The sequence below is a fragment of the Brienomyrus brachyistius genome, chromosome 8 (genome assembly GCF_023856365.1).
Source record: "Brienomyrus brachyistius isolate T26 chromosome 8, BBRACH_0.4, whole genome shotgun sequence".
Lineage (NCBI taxonomy): Eukaryota > Metazoa > Chordata > Actinopteri > Osteoglossiformes > Mormyridae > Brienomyrus > Brienomyrus brachyistius.
In genome coordinates, this window is record NC_064540.1 from 389,106 (window position 1) to 408,164 (window position 19,059).

The window sequence follows — 19,059 nt, forward strand, 5'->3', positions numbered from 1 at the left end:
AAAACTAGCTCAGACCAAAGGTACATTTTTCTTAAAATAAATTTTCTATGTTTGATCTGAGGGACTCATTTTCCCTCTTTTCCAGTTCTGCAGATTTGTACGTGAAAGATCATTTCCACCTCTATGTCAATGCTGGAAATCCTCAGGCTCGACCTCTCAGGGTAAAAGCCAACAAGAAAGGGGTGGTTACCGGTGCAACAGATGACATTACGGTACAATACTGTCACCTTTCCACGGATGGTCAGTTTCAGTTTCCTGACAAGGCTACAGTAGACAAATTCAAAATAGTCATAACCACAGCTGCAATGGCCAGATTTTTCCATGGTCTGAAGCTGCCATCAGGTTACTTCAGTCACATCCTGATCGATGAAGCTTCTCAGATGTTGGAATGTGAAGCTTTGATGCCCCTGAGCCTGGCGGGAAAAGGAACACGGGTGGTTCTGGCTGGAGACCACATGCAGATGGGTCCGAGGCTCTTCTCCGTGCCAGATGGCCGATGCTGTGCTCAGACACTCCTTAATCACCTGTTCCGTTACTACCAGGAAGAAAAGAATTTAACAGCTTCGAGAAGCAGAATCATCTTCAACGAAAACTACCGCTCCACTAAGGAAATAGTGGACTTTGTGTCCACTTACTTCTACGTTGGTAAGAGCGATGTCATCAAGGCCAGTGGGGCAGTGCCTCCGCACCCCCAGCACCATCCTCTGAGGTTCCAGCACATTCGTGGCCAGTGCCACTTGGACTCGACGACCATGTCCTGGTTTAATCCAGATGAGATCACAAGTGTTGTGCAAGTTGTCAAATCCGTACTGGAAGAATGGCCCCTGGAGTGGGGAAATCGGGATCAAAGATCAATATGCGTCCTTTCTGAAGGATGTCAGGTATTCAGCTACTGTTTACTGATATCATGCACCAGTCTTCCAAGCACTTCTCCAGTGCCTTAAAGCGTCTCAGCAAGGGTCACAAGACAGGGGAACACCATCATAGCACACACACACACACACACACAGACATTCACTAACTGGAGGCAATTCAGAGACGCCAGTTCAGCTAACACTGTCTTCAGACTGCTGGAGGAACCTGGAGTGCCTGGAGGAATCCACACAAACACGCAAACTGCCAACCATACTGGGCTCACGTATCTTGTCACCCCTGATGTTCACTGAGTTCCTTTCATTCGCAGGTTCCTCTGATCAGGAAAGCACTGCGAAGGACGAACCTCTCCAGGGTAACTGTGGAGAATTTGGAAAATGTTCAAGGTAGAATATTAAAATCACATACTTAACATACTGCATGTTGACTTAAAGCCTGGTAGGATTAAACGTTTACATCGTACAATGACCAGAATCATTCATCCAAAGTAAAACAAAGTGCACAAGTGCATGCAGTGTATAAACAGATTCAAAGTTTACCGTGTTCTTGAGATCGAGAAAAATACTCCATTATTATTAGAAAACTGTAAAAAAAAACAGTATATTTCATTACCTTTCTGAGTTTCCATAATAGAGTATGAACAGTATACAGCATAAAATACCCCTTTCTCGTTCACATTTGCATGCAGATATCTGGGTTCTGTCCTATCAAGCCCTAAGGAGAACTCAGTTGTTTTCCCCCCAAAATTTCATCAGCTACTAATAGTCAAGGTCTGGGTGTGCGGGGCGGGGGGGGGGGGGGGGGGGTGTTGAATTGACTAGTTAGCCTTAATATGTTGTTAACATATTCATGATGATAAGCAAGGCACTGTTAAAAGGTACAACACAACAGAGGATTACTGCAAAGTATGCAGAAGAAAAATTAAAATAGCAGAGGTGGCAATTTCAGGTGCAGAAAATACAAATCCAGACCAGGATTTTGTTTCAACCAGCCAGTTGAGGACTCTGTGACTGTGACTCTTTATGCTCAACTGGTTGGTTGAAGCAAAATCCTGGTTTTGATTTTTACTTTCTGGACCTGAAATTGCCACCTCTGGAAAATAGTGCCATGCATCTTTAATGGCTGTTGTTTATTTTATTCCCTGAACAGGCAAACAGTTCCGGGTAGTAGTGATGACCTCCGTTCACACACGAGACAGCCTGCTCTCATCTGACTCTGCTTACCTGGATTTCTTCAATGATGCCCGAGTGCTGAATACGGCCATGACCAGAGCTCAGTCTCAGGTCATTGTGGTCGGAGATGCTGTGGCCCTTTGCATGTTTGGGAGGTGCTCGAAGATCTGGAAAAGCTACATTGGCCAATGTATTGGGAAGGGAAGCGTGCAGCCACCACATCTAACTGTAAACGTCATTGAACAAGAAGTCTGGGAAATCTCAAGATTTCAAAGGGTTGTGAATGAGTGTGACGCCGATGTTGAATATTCAGCAGAAGAGCCAAATGTGGATGAGATACTTCAAGAGCTAACAGAAGATCACAGCATTACACAGGCTGGAGCACTAGTTGGGGATCATCCTGATGGAGAGGAACAGGAGAATTTCAGTGTTCGACATAAGACATTTTACTATGAAACTGAGAAAAACACATTATTGGAAATGGTGGCACAACAGCCTGCACTCTACAAGCGTGGTGAATTGGTGCTGGAATATTTTGACAGAGGGTATGTCATACCATTTGTCAACCCTTCCACCCACATCATCATTAAAGGCAAAAAGAACATAGGAAAGTCCTTTTCTGGAGATGAGGTGGTTGTGGAAACATACATAGAAAACGGTCACCATTTTGGGAAAGTGCTGGGCGTCACCAAGAGAACTGAAGCTTCTCGGGTATTCGTGTGTACCTTAGAGGATAGCCACAACAAGAAGAACCCTATGACTGACAAGGTCACCAAGGTATTGGTGCCAATAAATCACGATTCAACCAAAATTCGAATTCTGGTCAGCAAAAAGAACCCAAACTCGATACCTATATGGAGTTCAGACAATGGCAACTGGAACATAATGAAGTGGGAATACTTCAATGAAAAGACAAAGCATGATCATGTCTTTGTTGTGGAAGTGATAGACTGGAAGGAAAATAATATATTTCCCTTGGGCCGTGTCACTGATATTCAACCCATTGGAAAGTCTTTGCATGCAGCACTGAACATTCTTGACAAAGAATTTAGACTGGTCTCTCAATCCCATAATATTCTGACTGCAGCCCAGGTCTGTGCCGACACTGAAAAGGAAGAAATACCTAGAAAGAACCTTCAGGACATAGTAACTTTTACAGTTGACCCAGAACGTGCCAAGGTACTGGATGATGCAATTAGTGTGCAGGTTTTAAATAACTGCTATGAACTAGGAGTGCATATCACAGATGTAGCAAGCCTTGTGAGCCCAGGTAGTCCCTTAGATCTGGAAGCACAAAAGATGGGAGCTACATTTTATGCATCCAATGAAGAGCGACGATTCATGCTCCCCGAACCCTTCAGCATTCACAAATGCAGCTTTCTTCCAGGGCAGGATCGTCGAGCAATTTCTTTAATTATCAAAGTTGAAAAAGAAACATATAGGATTGTTGAGCATAAATTTGTGTTATCTCGAATAAGGTCAAATCGTCAGCTGTCTTATGAAGAAGCTGAGGACATCATTGAAGGAACTGAGGATCCGTTGAAGGATTATGTTGCCATAGCTTATCACTTTTCCAAGGCCCACAGAAAAGCCCGACTTCAGGAAGACTGGTGCTGTGCCCAAACTGATGACTGCCGGCCAATAGGAAGAAGAAAATCACATCAGATGATTGAAGAACTCATGATAATGTTCAATAGCTGTGTGTCTGAATTTTTGATTGATTTAAGTGAAACACATATGTGTACACCCCTGAGATGCCAGGAGAAGCTAACAGTGGAAAATGTAAGAGCACTTCAAGAGAAGTATCAAGATCTCATACCATTATCTACCCATCTGAGATACCACATTGGATCCCATTGTAACCAGTCAGAGAATGAAAGCTTCTGCATATTAACTTCATTATGGATGGAGCTTCAGTCTGCTGCTGAGATGGAAAAATCTGACAAAGTAGTTGACCTGATTGCCACGGACAGCATCCACCCACATCTTCACCCTGCAATATCAGAGCTGAGGAATTTGCTTGGTAAATCATATGTCGTCCGTTCTAACACAGCCCTCAAATCGAAAGTTGGCCACTACACTCTGCAGCTCAACTCCTATACATGGGCATCATCACCTCTTCGTCGCTACTTGGATATAATTATCCAAAGACTTCTCCATGGGGCACTCACTAAAACTCCAATCCAATACTCCACACAAGAGATTGACATCTTGTGTCAGCAGTTTGAGAACAAAAACAGAAAGGCAAATGCCTACAAAAAGAAAGCTAAAGAACTCTCGTTTGCCATCAACCTAAGGCAGCAGAATTCTCAGAAGCTGGCATTTGTCAGTACTGTAGACCCAGACGGAGACAGTTTCCGGTTATCATTTCCATTTAATAATGACTTACCAGACTCTCTGCCTGTTCTGTACAGAGATTTGCAACTTGAAGACCAACCAGTGTTTGACAAAGAAAAAAGACATATGACACTGGCATGGAAAAAGCGCATCTACTCCATTTCCACCACCAGCAACATCTTGGAACTTAAAAGTTTCCAGCGGTGCAATCCATGCACTAGTGTCCCACAGAAGGCTTGGCTGAACCTTGTTGAAGCTGTGAGAATGGAGGACTGGAATATGGTGACTGATATTTTAATGAACACAATTACAGAACCCATGAAGGAGAGTTCTGAAGCAGGGAATAAAGAGAAGCACTTTGTTAGTCTTGCTTTCAACTTGAAGCCTGGAGATATCATTGAAGTACAAATGACAAGCGAACAAAAGCAAGGCTTTTTGATACCTACTGTTCAGATGCTCAACGTTAACGCAGATTTTGAGGTGTGTCTTGAACACACTCACGACCCAGTCTTGTGTTTCTCTACATGTGCAGAGGATGCAACCAAATCCACGTATGACACTGTGGAGGAATATGTGAAGATCTGGAAACCGCTTTGTGAAATGGAGTCTGCAGCTAACGCCGTGGATGAAAGTGATAGTATAATCATTGAAGATGTGGAACTAACATGGAAGCAGGGAGCCAGATTTGAAGGAAGCTTCTTCTTGCCCATGGACTGTATAAAAGATTGGGCTATTGAATGCAGTCTGGCAAGGTGCTACTTGTGTATTCGAAAAAGAAACATAGGACATGACAGTAGTGTTAACTGCTCAGAAATCAATGTAGAAGTAGACCCCAAAAAATTTACTTGGGTAGCCCATGGAGTTACGGAGAGAGAGTGGGAAATCAAGAAGAATCAAGTTAAGGAAGTGGAATTCTTCATCAATCATATGTCAATGAATACCAAACCACAATGTGTGTTTCAAGAGAACACAAAGTTCACAGTTGAGCTGATACCAAAGCCTCTCCCTAACATGTAAGTTTAATAACTTTTTATATCAATTAATGAATGACTAATACTGGATTTTGCCTGTAAGTCACTATATCCTAATGTGGTCCAGCTGTTTACATTGCTGTTGCTGGGATCTTATTTAGGGAATTTCACTGACTGTCGTGATACGAAGCATTATTATTTTAATTTCCAATTTCTTAGACGCCAAGAGAGTGCCATCAACAACCTTTGGAGAGCAAATGAACTTGTTCAGAAAATAGCACTGGGGAAAAACATACCAAGACCAGGTAGGATTATTACAAACATTGCACTATTTAACCTCTGAAATGTAATAATATGCATTGTATAGTTCTGGAAACAAGAAAATTTGATTTTTTTATGCAAACACAGATCTTGATATGCCATGTGTTTTTTGATGTATTGATATGTTTCATAGAAAAATAGGTTTATAATAATAGATGTATGTTTGAAAATAACTGAACCACTAGTTTGCCAAGTTGACTAAGCATGTCTTGGTGGGTCTGGTGTTATTTTCATCAGTTAAGAATATTCCAGCCATGGACATCGTTTATCTGATCACTCGGGGCTGTATTATAGTCCTGAGTATTATAGCCCTGAGTATTATAGCCCTGAGTATTATAGTCCTGAGTATTATAGTCCTGAGTATTAGCCCCGATGCCATTCTTCCTTCAAAAAAAATATAACCCCAGATAAATTTGTCTCAGACCCTGATCTTTTGAAAAGCAAGAAACTCCCCTGATTCCAGCTTTACAATCTAGGAGATTATTCATCTAAAGTTTCAAGCATCGACGGTTTGCGTCATTGCTCCATAATAGTACTTTTTTGAAGGACATTTGTATTGTTTTTGCTTTGAACTGAGCAGATTCACAATCCAGTCTCCAAAGATGGGAAATGATCCGATTGCAGCCTTCAGGACTCCCACAACTGAATGAGAGCCAACGCAATGCAATAGAAAAAGCCTTGACAAATAGCTTTACACTGATACAAGGGCCTCCAGGTAAAAACGTGTAGTTATGGGTGGCGTAGTGGCACAGTGATTAGCACTGGTGTTTTGTATGTATGGGGTTTAAAGAGGTCTGATCCAGGGGGTTGAAAATGCTGTCCAGGGGTCTCCCCTGGGTGGTGCTCTGTGCTCTATGCTATCTGGTGTAGGATTCATGTGCTGGATAAGTTATTAGAAGATGGACAGTTGGATGTATAACTGCATCCCAGTTTGATCCTTGACAAAATAAATGTATTATAAGATGATTCTTGTTATTTATTTATTTTTTTGCAGGCACAGGGAAAACAGTGGTGGGAGCCTACATTGTGTACTGGTTTCTTGAGCTGAACTCCAGAATGCCAAGACATTTTCAGGACCCTGTGGAAGGAGCCAAGACAGAGGTCATTCTCTACTGTGGGCCATCCAATAAGTCCGTTGATGTGGTTGCTGGTAAGTTATTGAGTTTTTTCTTTTTTACTCGCGCACCGGACGGCAGCGTGGTGACAAATGCTCTGCAGGTGTGACACTTTGACTGAACCAAAAACAGAATGAAAATGAGACTTATAGTTAGAACCTTAGTAGAGAGACGTGGGACAAACAGAAGTCAGTCACAGACAAATGTATCAGACTTACACACCGTGAGGAAGATTAACTATAACTTGAGTTGTTCTTGTAAGTTGCCACTATCTGTGTAAACGCCACTAAAACATCCCAGCTGGGCCTATTGACTAAAGTATATCGGTTATCAATCTCATTTTCTGATGCAGAAATATTGAGAAGCGAGCAAAATCGCTTTCATTAAGGCAATGTAACTGAGATGCAAAAATAACTCCATTTTCTCAATTTTTGCTGCACTACTTTTATCACTTTTCCCTGCAGGGGTGCAGGTCTGCGGGGTAGACGTCCGTACCCAGCTACACATAGAACATTAACTGTTATTAGCATTTGTAAGGTCAAGCCATCAGCTAACAACTATGGTCAGGCAGTTTCCTGAAAACCTCGGTTTACAAATGCATTTGGACAGCTGTGGGTTAACCTCCACCGCAACTGAAGGTTTTGCAGGTGTTTTGCTTTGTCCAGATACTCCTGGATATACCACTTTTTATGCAGTGCTGTGCATACTGTGATCAGCTAGAAAGTGTTATTAGACAGCAGGACAAAGTGATACAAATCCCACACACACTTCCAGGCTTAATGTGTTCATGTATACGTGCCTCTGAGTCCCCATGTCCATGCATAGATAAATATGTGTAAGCATGCTTGTTAAGGTGTGTCGTATGGTTATGAACATAACCCCCATATCCCTGGATAAATAAAAAAAAAGTGCAAGAATGCTTATTAGGGTGTGTCACATGGTTGTGAATATACTCCCCATGTCCCTGAATAGAATAAAAAAGTGTGAAAATGCTTATTACTGTCATGAACACGGGGGTTTCTGGTAGGGGGGCGAGGCACAGTGGAGACAGGAAGGTAGACGACCCACTGGCGGGTCAGAGGATGAACGGGGTTTATTAACAAGACTGAAAACACAGGAAACACTTACAAAATAAAAATGGACCACCAGGGGTGAAAAATAAAGGGATAAAGAGAGACTAATTACAAAAAGGTCAGGGCAGCAAGAGGCAGGTAGGGTGCAAAAGTTTAACTGACAGGAAACAACATACAACGAACCACTGGGGAACTGAACTGAGGCAGGGACTTAAATACTGAAGGGTGACAAGACTAACACAGGGCAGGTGAGACTAATTAACGAGGGTTGGAAAAACAGGCCACAGATGAAACTAATAATTAAATCAAGGGACTGGGAGGGGAAAACTATGAAACTGTCAGAAACAAGGAAACACAATCTAACACTGGGAATAACAGGCCGGTAAAAAACACAATCAAGGGCATAAAGGCAAAAAAGAAAAACAAAACCGAATACAAATCAAAACACAGGGACTAGAAAACTGATGCAATTGAAACACAAGGGAACAAAAACAGGAGGCGGGAGTTAAAAACACGACAAAGGGATTTGCGGATGCTCAATTTGGCAGGGCAAAACACAAAGGCTGACGACAGGAGGGACAGGATGGCCAGCGACACCTGCTGGCCAAATGGGGAAGGGACACGAAAGACTGGGACAGCAGGAGCTGACCCTGACAATTACGGTGTGCTGCATGGTTGTGAACATGTTATCCCTGCATAGATAAATATATGTACATACACTTATTGCAGTGTGTTGTGTGGTTGTGTATTTGTCCACAGAGTACTTGATGAAGTTTGAGAAGAAGCTGAAGGTGCTGAGGGTGTACAGCCGGCAGATAGAGATGCTGGAGTACCCCTACCCAGGAAGCACCATTCAGTTGTCCCGGAGGTCTCTGCGGCAGGAGCACTCCAAGCCGGAGCTCAGGTAACAGTGTGGAAATCTGCTTTTGTCTTGAAACTTAAACTTCTTAGATTCGTCTATATTTTTTAATCAGTATGATTTTTAGTTGGTACTCTGACTCTGAAAGTTACTGAAAGTTAGAGGTACTTCAGCAACCCCAGCCTCAGAATTCAAAATGGCTGCGCCCTTCAACAACAGAAACAAAAACTGTAGTTATAGTTATATACTTTTTATTCGCTCTTATGTCTCATTCAGGGCTTTCATGTTTCATCAAAAGTTGAGAGTGACTGTGAGGGGTGAAGTGTGTGTCTCACACTCAATGCATGAAACTTGAGAGCCCTGTCTATCACATTCTTCGGATCTTGCTCTTCTACTTCCACCTTGTCTGCACTGCATCAGTGCGCGGCACTCATGTAATAACGTGCTTGCAGCGGGATCACATGTAACCTATTTTGGCATTTACCCGGAAAAAACAAATGCTATTTTCTGATCGGCTGGTAGGTGGCTATTAATTCCGTAGAACTCAGGACAGCTGTGAACTTGCTTGCACTTCATCTATTAATTCTATGTACCAGGATATCTTGGTGGACGTTACTCCTTACTTCTCAGCATGATTTGAATTGTCAACTGTTTGAAATGTCTGTGTCTCACAGTCAGTGAGTGAGACTTGGGGACCCTGGTCATATTTGTGTTTCACTAAATTGGTTGTACACACAGTACTGTCCATCCGCTACCTGTGGACGTGTTGCTACAATGTTTGTATGCACATAATACCGTATAATGTGTTGTTATCAACTGATATTGGTAACAATGTCTAACAATGAACCTGGCTAGAACTGGGGCCTGTTTAAGAAATATTTCTTGCTTAGCTGGATAACTTGTTGGATTAATCTGGGCTAAATATAAGTGAACGAAGACAAGGACCATTTAATTTGAGGTACCTTAAATCCAGCAATTTGTCCGGCTAACCAAGAAATCCTGCTTTTTGAAAGAGGTCCCTGGTATTGCGCAATGGGATTTTAACTGGTTGAACTGGAATGCAGTTAACTCGGCTGAACCATCATTTCCAGCTCTCACTTGCAACCTCCGAGGTAAATGGAACACAGCAATAATCTGTCCCTTTATTGACATGAGTACGTAGTACAGTTCCCAAAATGATTCAGAAGTTTTAAATTGTGTGCCATTCTGAATAGCACGAAGAAGTCTCCTGCCTTCCCAACCAGGATGAATCATCCCTTTGTCCAGCATATCCACAGCATTCCATGCTGTATAGCGCATACACTACATGCCCGTTAGTCACACGGTAGCCATTTTGTTACCAGATTAACTGTCGCAGTGTTGCAGTGCTTGTGTACAAGTAACCCTTTTTATTTTTTATTTAATTTTCTTTTTTATTACAGTATAATACAATATATTGTTATAAAATTCTGTTTCATTATTAAATATTGTTGTTAAACTCTGATTGTGCCTAATTAAAAAAAATATATGTTTGTACAGGAATCAACATGCTATACATGGAGTATCTGTGGTTTTAGGCATCTGCCGAGGATCGTGGGACAATAGCTCCTGCAGATTAGGGGCTACAATGAAATTCCTACTTCTGTTCCATCTACATACCATAGTGCTGAATAAACAGAATACAGTAAATTTAAAACGATAAATTCCACGCATATGTCGTACATCTTAGCATTAAGTCACATAACTCGTGTTTTTCAGACTTATTTCTTTGCATCACCGGATAAGGGGGACAGAGAACCCATTTTCAAGTCAAATACGAGACTTTGATGAGAGAATACGATTAAAGAAACAGCTGACGGATGACGAGGTTGAAGAGTAAGTACGGCTGATGGTTATAACTTCTGAACTAGGGCTGCCATAATGCGTCGACATCCATCCATTTACCGCTGCTTCTCCGGGGTTGGGTCTTGGGGCAGCAGTCTGAGCAGGGATGCCCAGACCTGCCTCTCTCCAGCCACCTCCTCCAGCTCCACTGGGGGAATAACAAGGAATTCCCAGGACAGCTGAGAGATATAATCTCTGCAGCATGTCCTGGGTCTGCCCCAGGGCCATCTCCTGGTTGGACATGCCCGAAACACCTCCCTAGGGAGCTGTCCAGGAGGTATCATAGACAGATGCCTGAACTACGTCAACTGTCTCCTTTCAATGCAGAGGAACAGTGGCTCAACTTTGAGCCCCTCTTGAATGTCTGAGCTCCTCTGCCTATCTCTAAGGTTGAGCCCAGCTACCCTGCGAAGGAAGCTCATTTCAGCTGCTTATATCTGCAGTCTCATTCCCCCGGTCACTATCCAGACCTCATGACCATAGGTGAGGGTAGGAATGTAGATCGATTGGTAAATTGAGAGCTTTGCCTTCTGGCTTAGCTCCCTCTTCACCAGAACAGAAGAGTACAGCGTCCACATTACTGCCGATGCTTCACCGATCCATCTGACGGTCTCCCGCTCTCTTCTTCCCTGACTGTCCCTGACGTCCATGCAGTGTAGACGCGGCATGTCACCCAAGACAGCCCAACAACATGAAGAGCTTTCAAGAACTCAGGGCGAATCTTATCCTCCCCTGAAGCCCTACTGCTGAGTAGCTATTTGAGGACTTCAGTGCCCTCAGCCCCAGAGATGGGCCAAGTCCCCCTCTGGGTTTTCCAGCTCTACTTCCTCCGAGGAAGGCGTGTCAGTGGCATTCAGGAGATCCTTCAAATATTTCTTCCCCCGCCCGACTAAATCCCCAGTTGAGGTCAACAGTCCTCCATTCCTGCTATGAATTGCATTGGTGAAGCCCTGCTAACTCTCTTGGGAGAAACGAGAAGTTCTGACGGAGATGCGAGTTGAAGATCTCCCTGTCCTCCGGCAGACACTCCCAGTACACCTTCATTATGCGTTTGAGTCTACTGAGTCTATTATTTACTGGCCGTAAATAATGTCCATATTGTGCCAAAAAGCCGGTGTCCATTATCTAAGGCCCTGCGATAACATACAGTTTGTTGCTGTCAAAATAAAATAAAAAAAACAATGATTTGATTTTCTGGAGGAAAATTGATTGTTTAGACTAATTGACCAGTAAGTGAAATAGTCGATTGATTAATTAATTGAGAAATAGTCGTTAGTGGCAGCCCTATTCTGAACATATACATACAAATAAACATGACAGCAACTAATTATTGTTAAATACAGTAAAGAATACCCAATGTGCGCTTTTTAGTAGTTTATTTTACATGACGCCGACCAAAGGAGACTGCAGTGAACAGTGAGGGCAGCGGAAAAAATCACCAGTGGCCCCCTGCCCTCCATCCAGGACTTATACTACTCAAGGACTAGGAAACGGGCAGAGAAAATCATTGCAGATCCGTCACACGCTGGACAGTCTTTTCCAGCTCCTCCCCTTTGGCAGCCGCTACAGAACTCTGTACGCAAAACCACCAGACATAGCAGCAGTTTCTTCCCTCAGGCCATCACCCTCATAAACAGCTAAGCTGTGTCACCTGCCTTCTGTCAATTTCCCCCCATATACTCTATTTGCACTCAACCTCTCACCTTATACTTGTACAGCGTTACCCATGTGTGTGTATGTCAAATTTTATTTCTTGTAAAGTGTAATTTATTGTTTGTATAGTGTCATTTATTGCCTGTGTATTCAGGAGTCTCACTCAGCCAGAAGCAAGTTCCTTGTGTTCCCCAGCACACTTGGCAATTAAAGCTGATTCTAATTCTGATTAAAATCGAGTTATTAGAGTAAACAAGTTAAAAGACTAACAAAAATATAAGAATGCAGCTGCTGTAAAACACTGAGCTTGATTTATACTGACTACAGGTCAGTTCTTTTATGCCACCATGCTGGTTGTAAATCAACATAACATCCAGGAAAGCAGGGGGGCATAATGTGATGTTCAGAGTAAAGTTTTTGGGGAGAAGAACAAACATTGATCGACGGATTGCTTCCCCATACTTTAAACTGCAAACGGTTTAAACTTTAAACTGAGCCTTATTGGCTATGAAAATGCAATGTTCGAAGAGCCGAGGAAAGATTTATAATTTTATGCCGTAGGGTGTTTTTTTTAAGCCGGATCGATTTTGTTTTGAATGGTCCCCCTTCGCAGATACAAGAAGCTTCTAAATGAAGCACGACTTCACGAGCTGCAGAAACACAAGGTCATCCTGTGCACCTGCACGGCTGCCTCCACGCCAAACATCACCAAATCCGTCAGCGTGCGGCAGATCCTTATTGACGAAAGCGCCATGGCAACCGAGCCCCAGACCCTCGTCCCGCTGGTTAGCCACAAACCCGAAAAGGTGAGTTTACACTTTTAAGACGTAGTGAAGAGAGAGCAGATAGAAGAAGAGTCAGATACCTAATCAGTCATTTAGTGTATCTCCTAATATATACGTCCACAAGATTCTGTTACCATCAAAGGGTATTATACAGCCATGGAATGTGAAACAAGGTATAAAAGTACTTTTTTATGGGAATCCTGCTTATATAGGTTATTTTTCTCATTATGCCTTAATATTTTAGATTCCTCAACTTTTGATTTCAGTGCAAATGTATTCCCTCAACACAAGGAAATTCAGTTGAAACACAGCACAACAGTGGGCTGAAAAATCAGGCTAGCATGAAAAACACGACTGGCGTTAAAACAATGGCATGATTTTCAGAATGATGTTAGATGCGTAGAGAGTAGCTGTGGGGAAGGCTGATGTTGTCATTTATCTGTTGGTGTTGAGGTACCGAACTGGTACATGTTACAGAAACCTCACAACAATAGCACCATCAACTTAAGTAGTAAGTTTTTCTGCGATTTTGAGAATTTTTTTTCACTCACGTATCTAACCTGGAAACTAAATATTGTTGAAACTAGTCATAGTATTTGCATCAAAGCTATCAACTACATGAGTTTGCACGTTTTGGCATGAAGGGACTGGTAGTCACAGCAGTGTTATTTTGTGAAACTTAACCATCAAATTATGAGTAATCTTCTAATTATAGCAAATGAACAAATAAACTAAATCCTTCTGTCTGGCCTTTCAACACTGTCTCAGTGAAACTGGGTGTCAGCTAACGTACGCAAAGGACAGCATGCGGCTGAGTGCTTGTGTTTTAATTAAAAACAGTGATTAGGTCTTCTGACTTGCTCTTCTCCGTCTGTCACTGTTTTTCAGATTGTGTTAATTGGTGACCACAAACAGCTCCGCCCCATTGTCAAGAATTTACAAGTGCGAAATCGGGGCATGGCAAAATCCTTGTTTGAGCGATATTTTAAGCAAACAAACAGAACAGTAATGCTGAACACGCAGTACAGAATGGTAAGGTCTTTATTTTGCTTTTTATGAAGTAGATTACTAGCAGTGTGTAAACCACCTTTTATGTTGTAGGCTATATACTGTAATAAACCTGCGTGTAAAATCAGTCATTTACCGACTTCTTCAGTTTAGCGACGCCATTAATTGATTTTCCAACCGAGGCACGCATTTACGAACGCGGCCAAATTTCATATGACAGACAACAACGTGCCCCGGGGTGAGAGTAATGGAGGAGTAATGTTGTTAAAAGTGCCCACTTCGTGAAAGATAATAGAAAATGAGTATTGAAGGCTTAAGTATAGTTGTAAGCACAGTCGTGTTCATGCCGTGATTTTCACTTAACGATCATTTTGCTTAAGGACCTGGTCAAGGAGTGGAGGATCTTCTAAAATAGTACAACTTGTAACATCCCTCCATTCCATCATCCCTCCATTCTGTCCGTTTCCTTGCTTGTCTAGTACGAGGTCACAGTGACCCTGAGACCTATCCCAGAATGCACATGGAATGAGGCAGGGGGCACCCTGGACTGGATGCTAGTTCATCAAGGGGCCACACACGTGATCACACACTTTGTGCAATAGACACCAATTCACTTTTGTGTCTTTTGGATTATGGGAGGAAACTGGCACAAACATATCTAAGAATGAGCATTTATTTGACTTTTTTTTATTAAATACATCTGTTTTAGCATGAGGATATTTGTAAATTTCCATCTACGGAATCCTACGATGGACAACTGAAGACCGAAGTGAACTGTCCACCCAGCGTCCTGCAAAGCAGAAACTGTAGAAGGACCCATATACTATTTGGAGACATATCTGGACAAGAAATCAGCCTGATAGTGACCACAGAAAAGGGAAATGAAAACTCCAAAGCCAACAGGGGGGAGCGTGACAAAGCTGTAAGTATATTTGAAGTTAACAGCACTTGTTTTATTATAATAAATTTTTTGTTTATATTTTGACAACCTTACTGTCCAGACTCCAAGGTGTGTTTTTTAGGGTTTGTTTTGTTGGATAACTTTACCTTTCTTGCTCCTGACAGGTGCACATTGCAGAGTCACTGGTAAACAGGTGTAAAATCCGTCAGGAGGACATTGCCGTCCTGTCGCCGTACAATGCCCAAGTGGCTGAGATCAAAAAACAACTTACTAGGATGAATTTGGATCAGATTACCGTGTGTACCATCACAAAAAGCCAAGGTCATTTCTCCCGTTTCTCAAAATCTGCTTTCTTTTCCTTCACTTAAAATAGAAAATGGTAATGGGTTAGCATGTATACTAAGTGAATAAAATGCACATATAAACATGCTTTTATTTTATGTATGCATTTTAATGATACATCTCATACATTTGTCAAGTACATAGGAATTCTTTAGTTTCCACGTATCTCATGTTGCTCTCCAATTAGACATACACATCTAAGGAGTTTGGCATCAGGTCATTCGGAGCACCTGGAACATTGTTCAAGGGCCAAAGAGTGATATGACTACAAGCACAGAATCCTAACCTACAGAGCCATACAGCACCTTTTGCGTTTGCATTGTGACATTTCTTTCCCTTGAAAAATGACCTCACTGTTCTCAACTTACCTTATTACATATCTGCTTCGTCTCCTGTAGGAAGTGAATGGCGTTATGTCATCCTTTCCACCGTGCGTTCCTGCCCTAGTGCCAAGATCGAGAAAGACCCAAGCAGGGCATGGCTTTCAAAAAACGTGGGCTTCGTCGGGGACCCCAACCAGGTTAACGTGGGCATCACCAGAGCTCGGGAGGGCCTCTGCATCATTGGTGAGGGGATCTCCTCACATTCCGCCAGATATGAGGCTAAGGAAAATGCTGTTGGTTTTTATGAAGCTCTGTCTGTCTCTCTGTCCATTGAAGGTAACCAGAAGCTGCTGCGGTGCTCTCAGATCTGGAAACGACTGCTGGACCATTACACGGCTAACAACTGTGTGGTCAGGGCCACGGAGATCACAGTCCACACAGCTGCCTAGAGCCAAGGTTGTGGAACTTGCTGTGAGCCTGCCTTTGCAGAGATTTTCCAGCTTAGGTATCTGGAAGGCAGGGATTAAAGTGGGTTAGATCATGGCACGGCATGGTGGTGCAGTGGTTAACACTGTTGCCTCACACCTCTGGGACCCGGGTTCGAGTCTCCGCCTGGGTCACATGTGTGCGGAGTTTGCATGTTCTCCCCATGTCGTTGTGGGGTTTCCTCCGGGTACTCCGGTTTCCCCCCACAGTCCAAAGACATGCTGCAGCTAATTGGAGTTACTAAATTGCCCGTAGGTGTGTGTGTGAGTGACTGGTGTGTGAGTGTGCCCTGCGATGGGCTGGCCCCCCATCCTGGGTTGTTCCCTGCCTCGTGCCCATTGCTTCCAGGATAGGCTCCGGACCCCCCGCGACCCAGTAGGATAAGCGGTTTAAAAAATGCATGGATGGATGGATCACCACGTGATCCATGCTCTCCAATCTCGATCTTGGCATTAAACAAGTGGCACTTTTGTTTAATGAATAAATAAATCTGATTGGCAGTTTCATACATAATACTTTCAAGCAAGTTTGTTTTTCTCGTGCTGCAGTCTGGCCTCCCAGCTGATGCCACCTGGATACTCGGCAACAAATCAGAAAGTAAAATCTCCCAACAGCCCCGCGCCCTCACTTAACAAACATCCTTTGTGTTGCGTTCTCATCCATTCCCTTCAATATGTTCATGGTAAACTTGTGATAGCAGTACTTGCTACACAAGGGGATCCAGGATAGAAATTAACGTAACATTTCAACAGAGCTCAACAAATTTCACCAAACAAACAAGGTATTTTATGTGCGACTTGACTATCGCCTTGCTAGGTACCAGAATGATAGCTGGCACTCTGGTTAGCACTTTGGCTAGCTTAGCTAGACTGACATTGAGTCCTGAGACCCTCAAGGAGGCGGAGCTAGCACGAGGGGTGGGAGTGGCAGTTGGGGATCCCCTACGCAGGCCCCTCCTCCTCTGCTTTGTCTGCGACAGCCACGAAAATAGCCAGTTTCTGCCGTACCAAGACATTGGTTCAGTATTTGAAGTTAATAGCATCTGTCGCACACCCCTGGCATTTCCAGACTTCTTTACTAGCAGATTTTTATTTATTTTTGAGTCTTTGCATGTTCTGTGTGTCCATTCATAACACAAATGGTGTATAACTGTTCCAATAACTCTAAAGCAACATGAGACAGAGAAATGTAGTAAAGTGTACTTTGAACAGTTGGCTGTGGGTGACTATGCACGCCGCTTGGATTTTAAGATTACTGACGATGTTTTTCCGATTTTAAGATTTCCATACGTTGGAATAAATCAATAAGCAAACGTCTCCCCCCACTCAAATACCAGTCCTGCTGGTAGACTTAAACCAGCAAATTAACATTGTCACGTTCCTCCGTCCAGTCCTCTCATGTGCCACGCCCACCTCGTTACCCTCGTATGTACTCCCAACGTACCAGCTGTCCTGCGTGCATTCTGATGTCATGTCCTTATTTAAGTCCGCGTTCAGTCTGTCTTGTTAGATCTGTCATTAATGTTTGTACCGTGTGGTTACCTGTCTGTCCCAATGAACCCCGTCCTGTGGATTGCCGTCTCCCCGATCCTGCTTCCCCGCACCCTGCTCGCTCGCTCGCTCGCCCGTGAGACGCATCATCACAGGCATCGCCTGCTAAATAGGCTCCCTCAGACCGGAAGCCCAGCCAGAGTTCTGAATGCTGGTTTCCTGACAAGCTGTTTCCTGCTCGCTGTCATGAAATGTGTCAGTTAAGACACATTTTTTCTCTGGAAAATTTCAAGAAAAAAAAATATTTTACTAATGTGAAGTTTTCATAATATTACAAACAAATATAACAAAATTTCATAATAAGTTTTATTTTTAAACTAATGCTTTAAGCTTGATGTACTGAAAAGTCACCTCATAATGTGATTATATATATAAATGTGTATATATATATATATATATATATATATATATATATATATATTGTATTACAAGCTCCAACACAATTTCAGTTTTTAACATGTTGTTCACATGGAAAATAATTTTTTAAATATCCATTTCTTATGAGTTAAGCCTTACAAATACATATATATATACAGAGCGATATTTTTTTATTTTAATGTCACATATCAACAATTAAAGTGATTTTTGTAAGTCTATTCTAGCCTTAATATTTAATTACAAATTACTTAAATGAAAGAATGAAGATTTTAAATATTACTTTTTAAATTGTATTTTTATCACTCAAGGTGTGTTTTTGTGTAGTTTTAGGTTTTATACAATATTCAATGTTTTTAAATTTTATTGAAATATTGTACACGATGGAATATGACCAAATAGCAATTTATATGAGTAAAATGTGTTTAGAATACAATTTGGGTAATATATACGGTTTTTGTCTTTTGTGAGTTTATGTATTTTTACAAATATTAAAGTAAATATTACGTGCTATGCTTTCTCCAGAAACTGATTTCATCTTTTACACTCTATCTCTTTGATCTATTGGAGACCTCCAATTTTTGCAAAATCTGTTGCATTGCTGACTTATTTCAAAATGGATTGAAATCGATCAATTCTTCTTCCATCAAATACATAACACCCCATAATAAAAAAGTTAAAACGTGTTTTATGAATTTGTGCAAATTTATTTACAAAAATAGAGCTTTTCTGAATTACATGTACGAATTACATGTGCATGTACATATCCGCGGGCTGAATTACAAGCTTATTCTTGCAGCCCAAAGACATGTGGCTTGATAACTTGATATCTATGGATTGCGTATAACATGTGGCCGCGTTGTGGATGGTTCTAGGTGCTTCCAGACTCACTGTGACCCCTATATTCGTTATGTGGTCATGGATGGTTGGATTTTCACTAGCGATTCAGTAGAACTTCAGCTAGTGAGAGTTCACTGTGTATTAACTTAATTTTACACTAGAGGGCGCTAACATGTTACGCTTCATGGGAAAAACCACATGCACAGTGCTAT

General features: G+C 42.2%; 1 protein-coding gene across 5 annotated transcripts in view; it reads left to right on the top strand.

Moving 5' to 3' along the window:
• The window catches only part of LOC125747116 (helicase with zinc finger domain 2-like), a 30,118-nt gene extending 11,600 nt beyond the window's left edge, over nt 1–18,518 (top strand). For 4 of the 5 annotated variants that reach the window (XM_049021891.1, XM_049021889.1, XM_049021892.1 and 1 more), the window contains exons 7-20: nt 86–881; nt 1,184–1,259; nt 2,023–5,395; nt 5,573–5,658; nt 6,255–6,389; nt 6,669–6,824; nt 8,622–8,766; nt 10,459–10,575; nt 12,851–13,043; nt 13,911–14,054; nt 14,740–14,952; nt 15,096–15,252; nt 15,672–15,839; nt 15,933–18,518. In XM_049021891.1, coding sequence (XP_048877848.1) covers nt 86–881; nt 1,184–1,259; nt 2,023–5,395; nt 5,573–5,658; nt 6,255–6,389; nt 6,669–6,824; nt 8,622–8,766; nt 10,459–10,575; nt 12,851–13,043; nt 13,911–14,054; nt 14,740–14,952; nt 15,096–15,252; nt 15,672–15,839; nt 15,933–16,045 — 5,872 coding nt within the window. In that variant the 3' untranslated portion in view covers nt 16,046–18,518. Of the gene's footprint in view, nt 1–85; nt 882–1,183; nt 1,260–2,022; nt 5,396–5,572; nt 5,659–6,254; nt 6,390–6,668; nt 6,825–8,621; nt 8,767–10,458; nt 10,576–12,850; nt 13,044–13,475; nt 13,882–13,910; nt 14,055–14,739; nt 14,953–15,095; nt 15,253–15,671; nt 15,840–15,932 lie in introns of those variants that run through there. The other variant, XM_049021893.1, reaches the window with a different exon arrangement.
• Nucleotides 18,519–19,059: the final 541 nt, after the last annotated feature.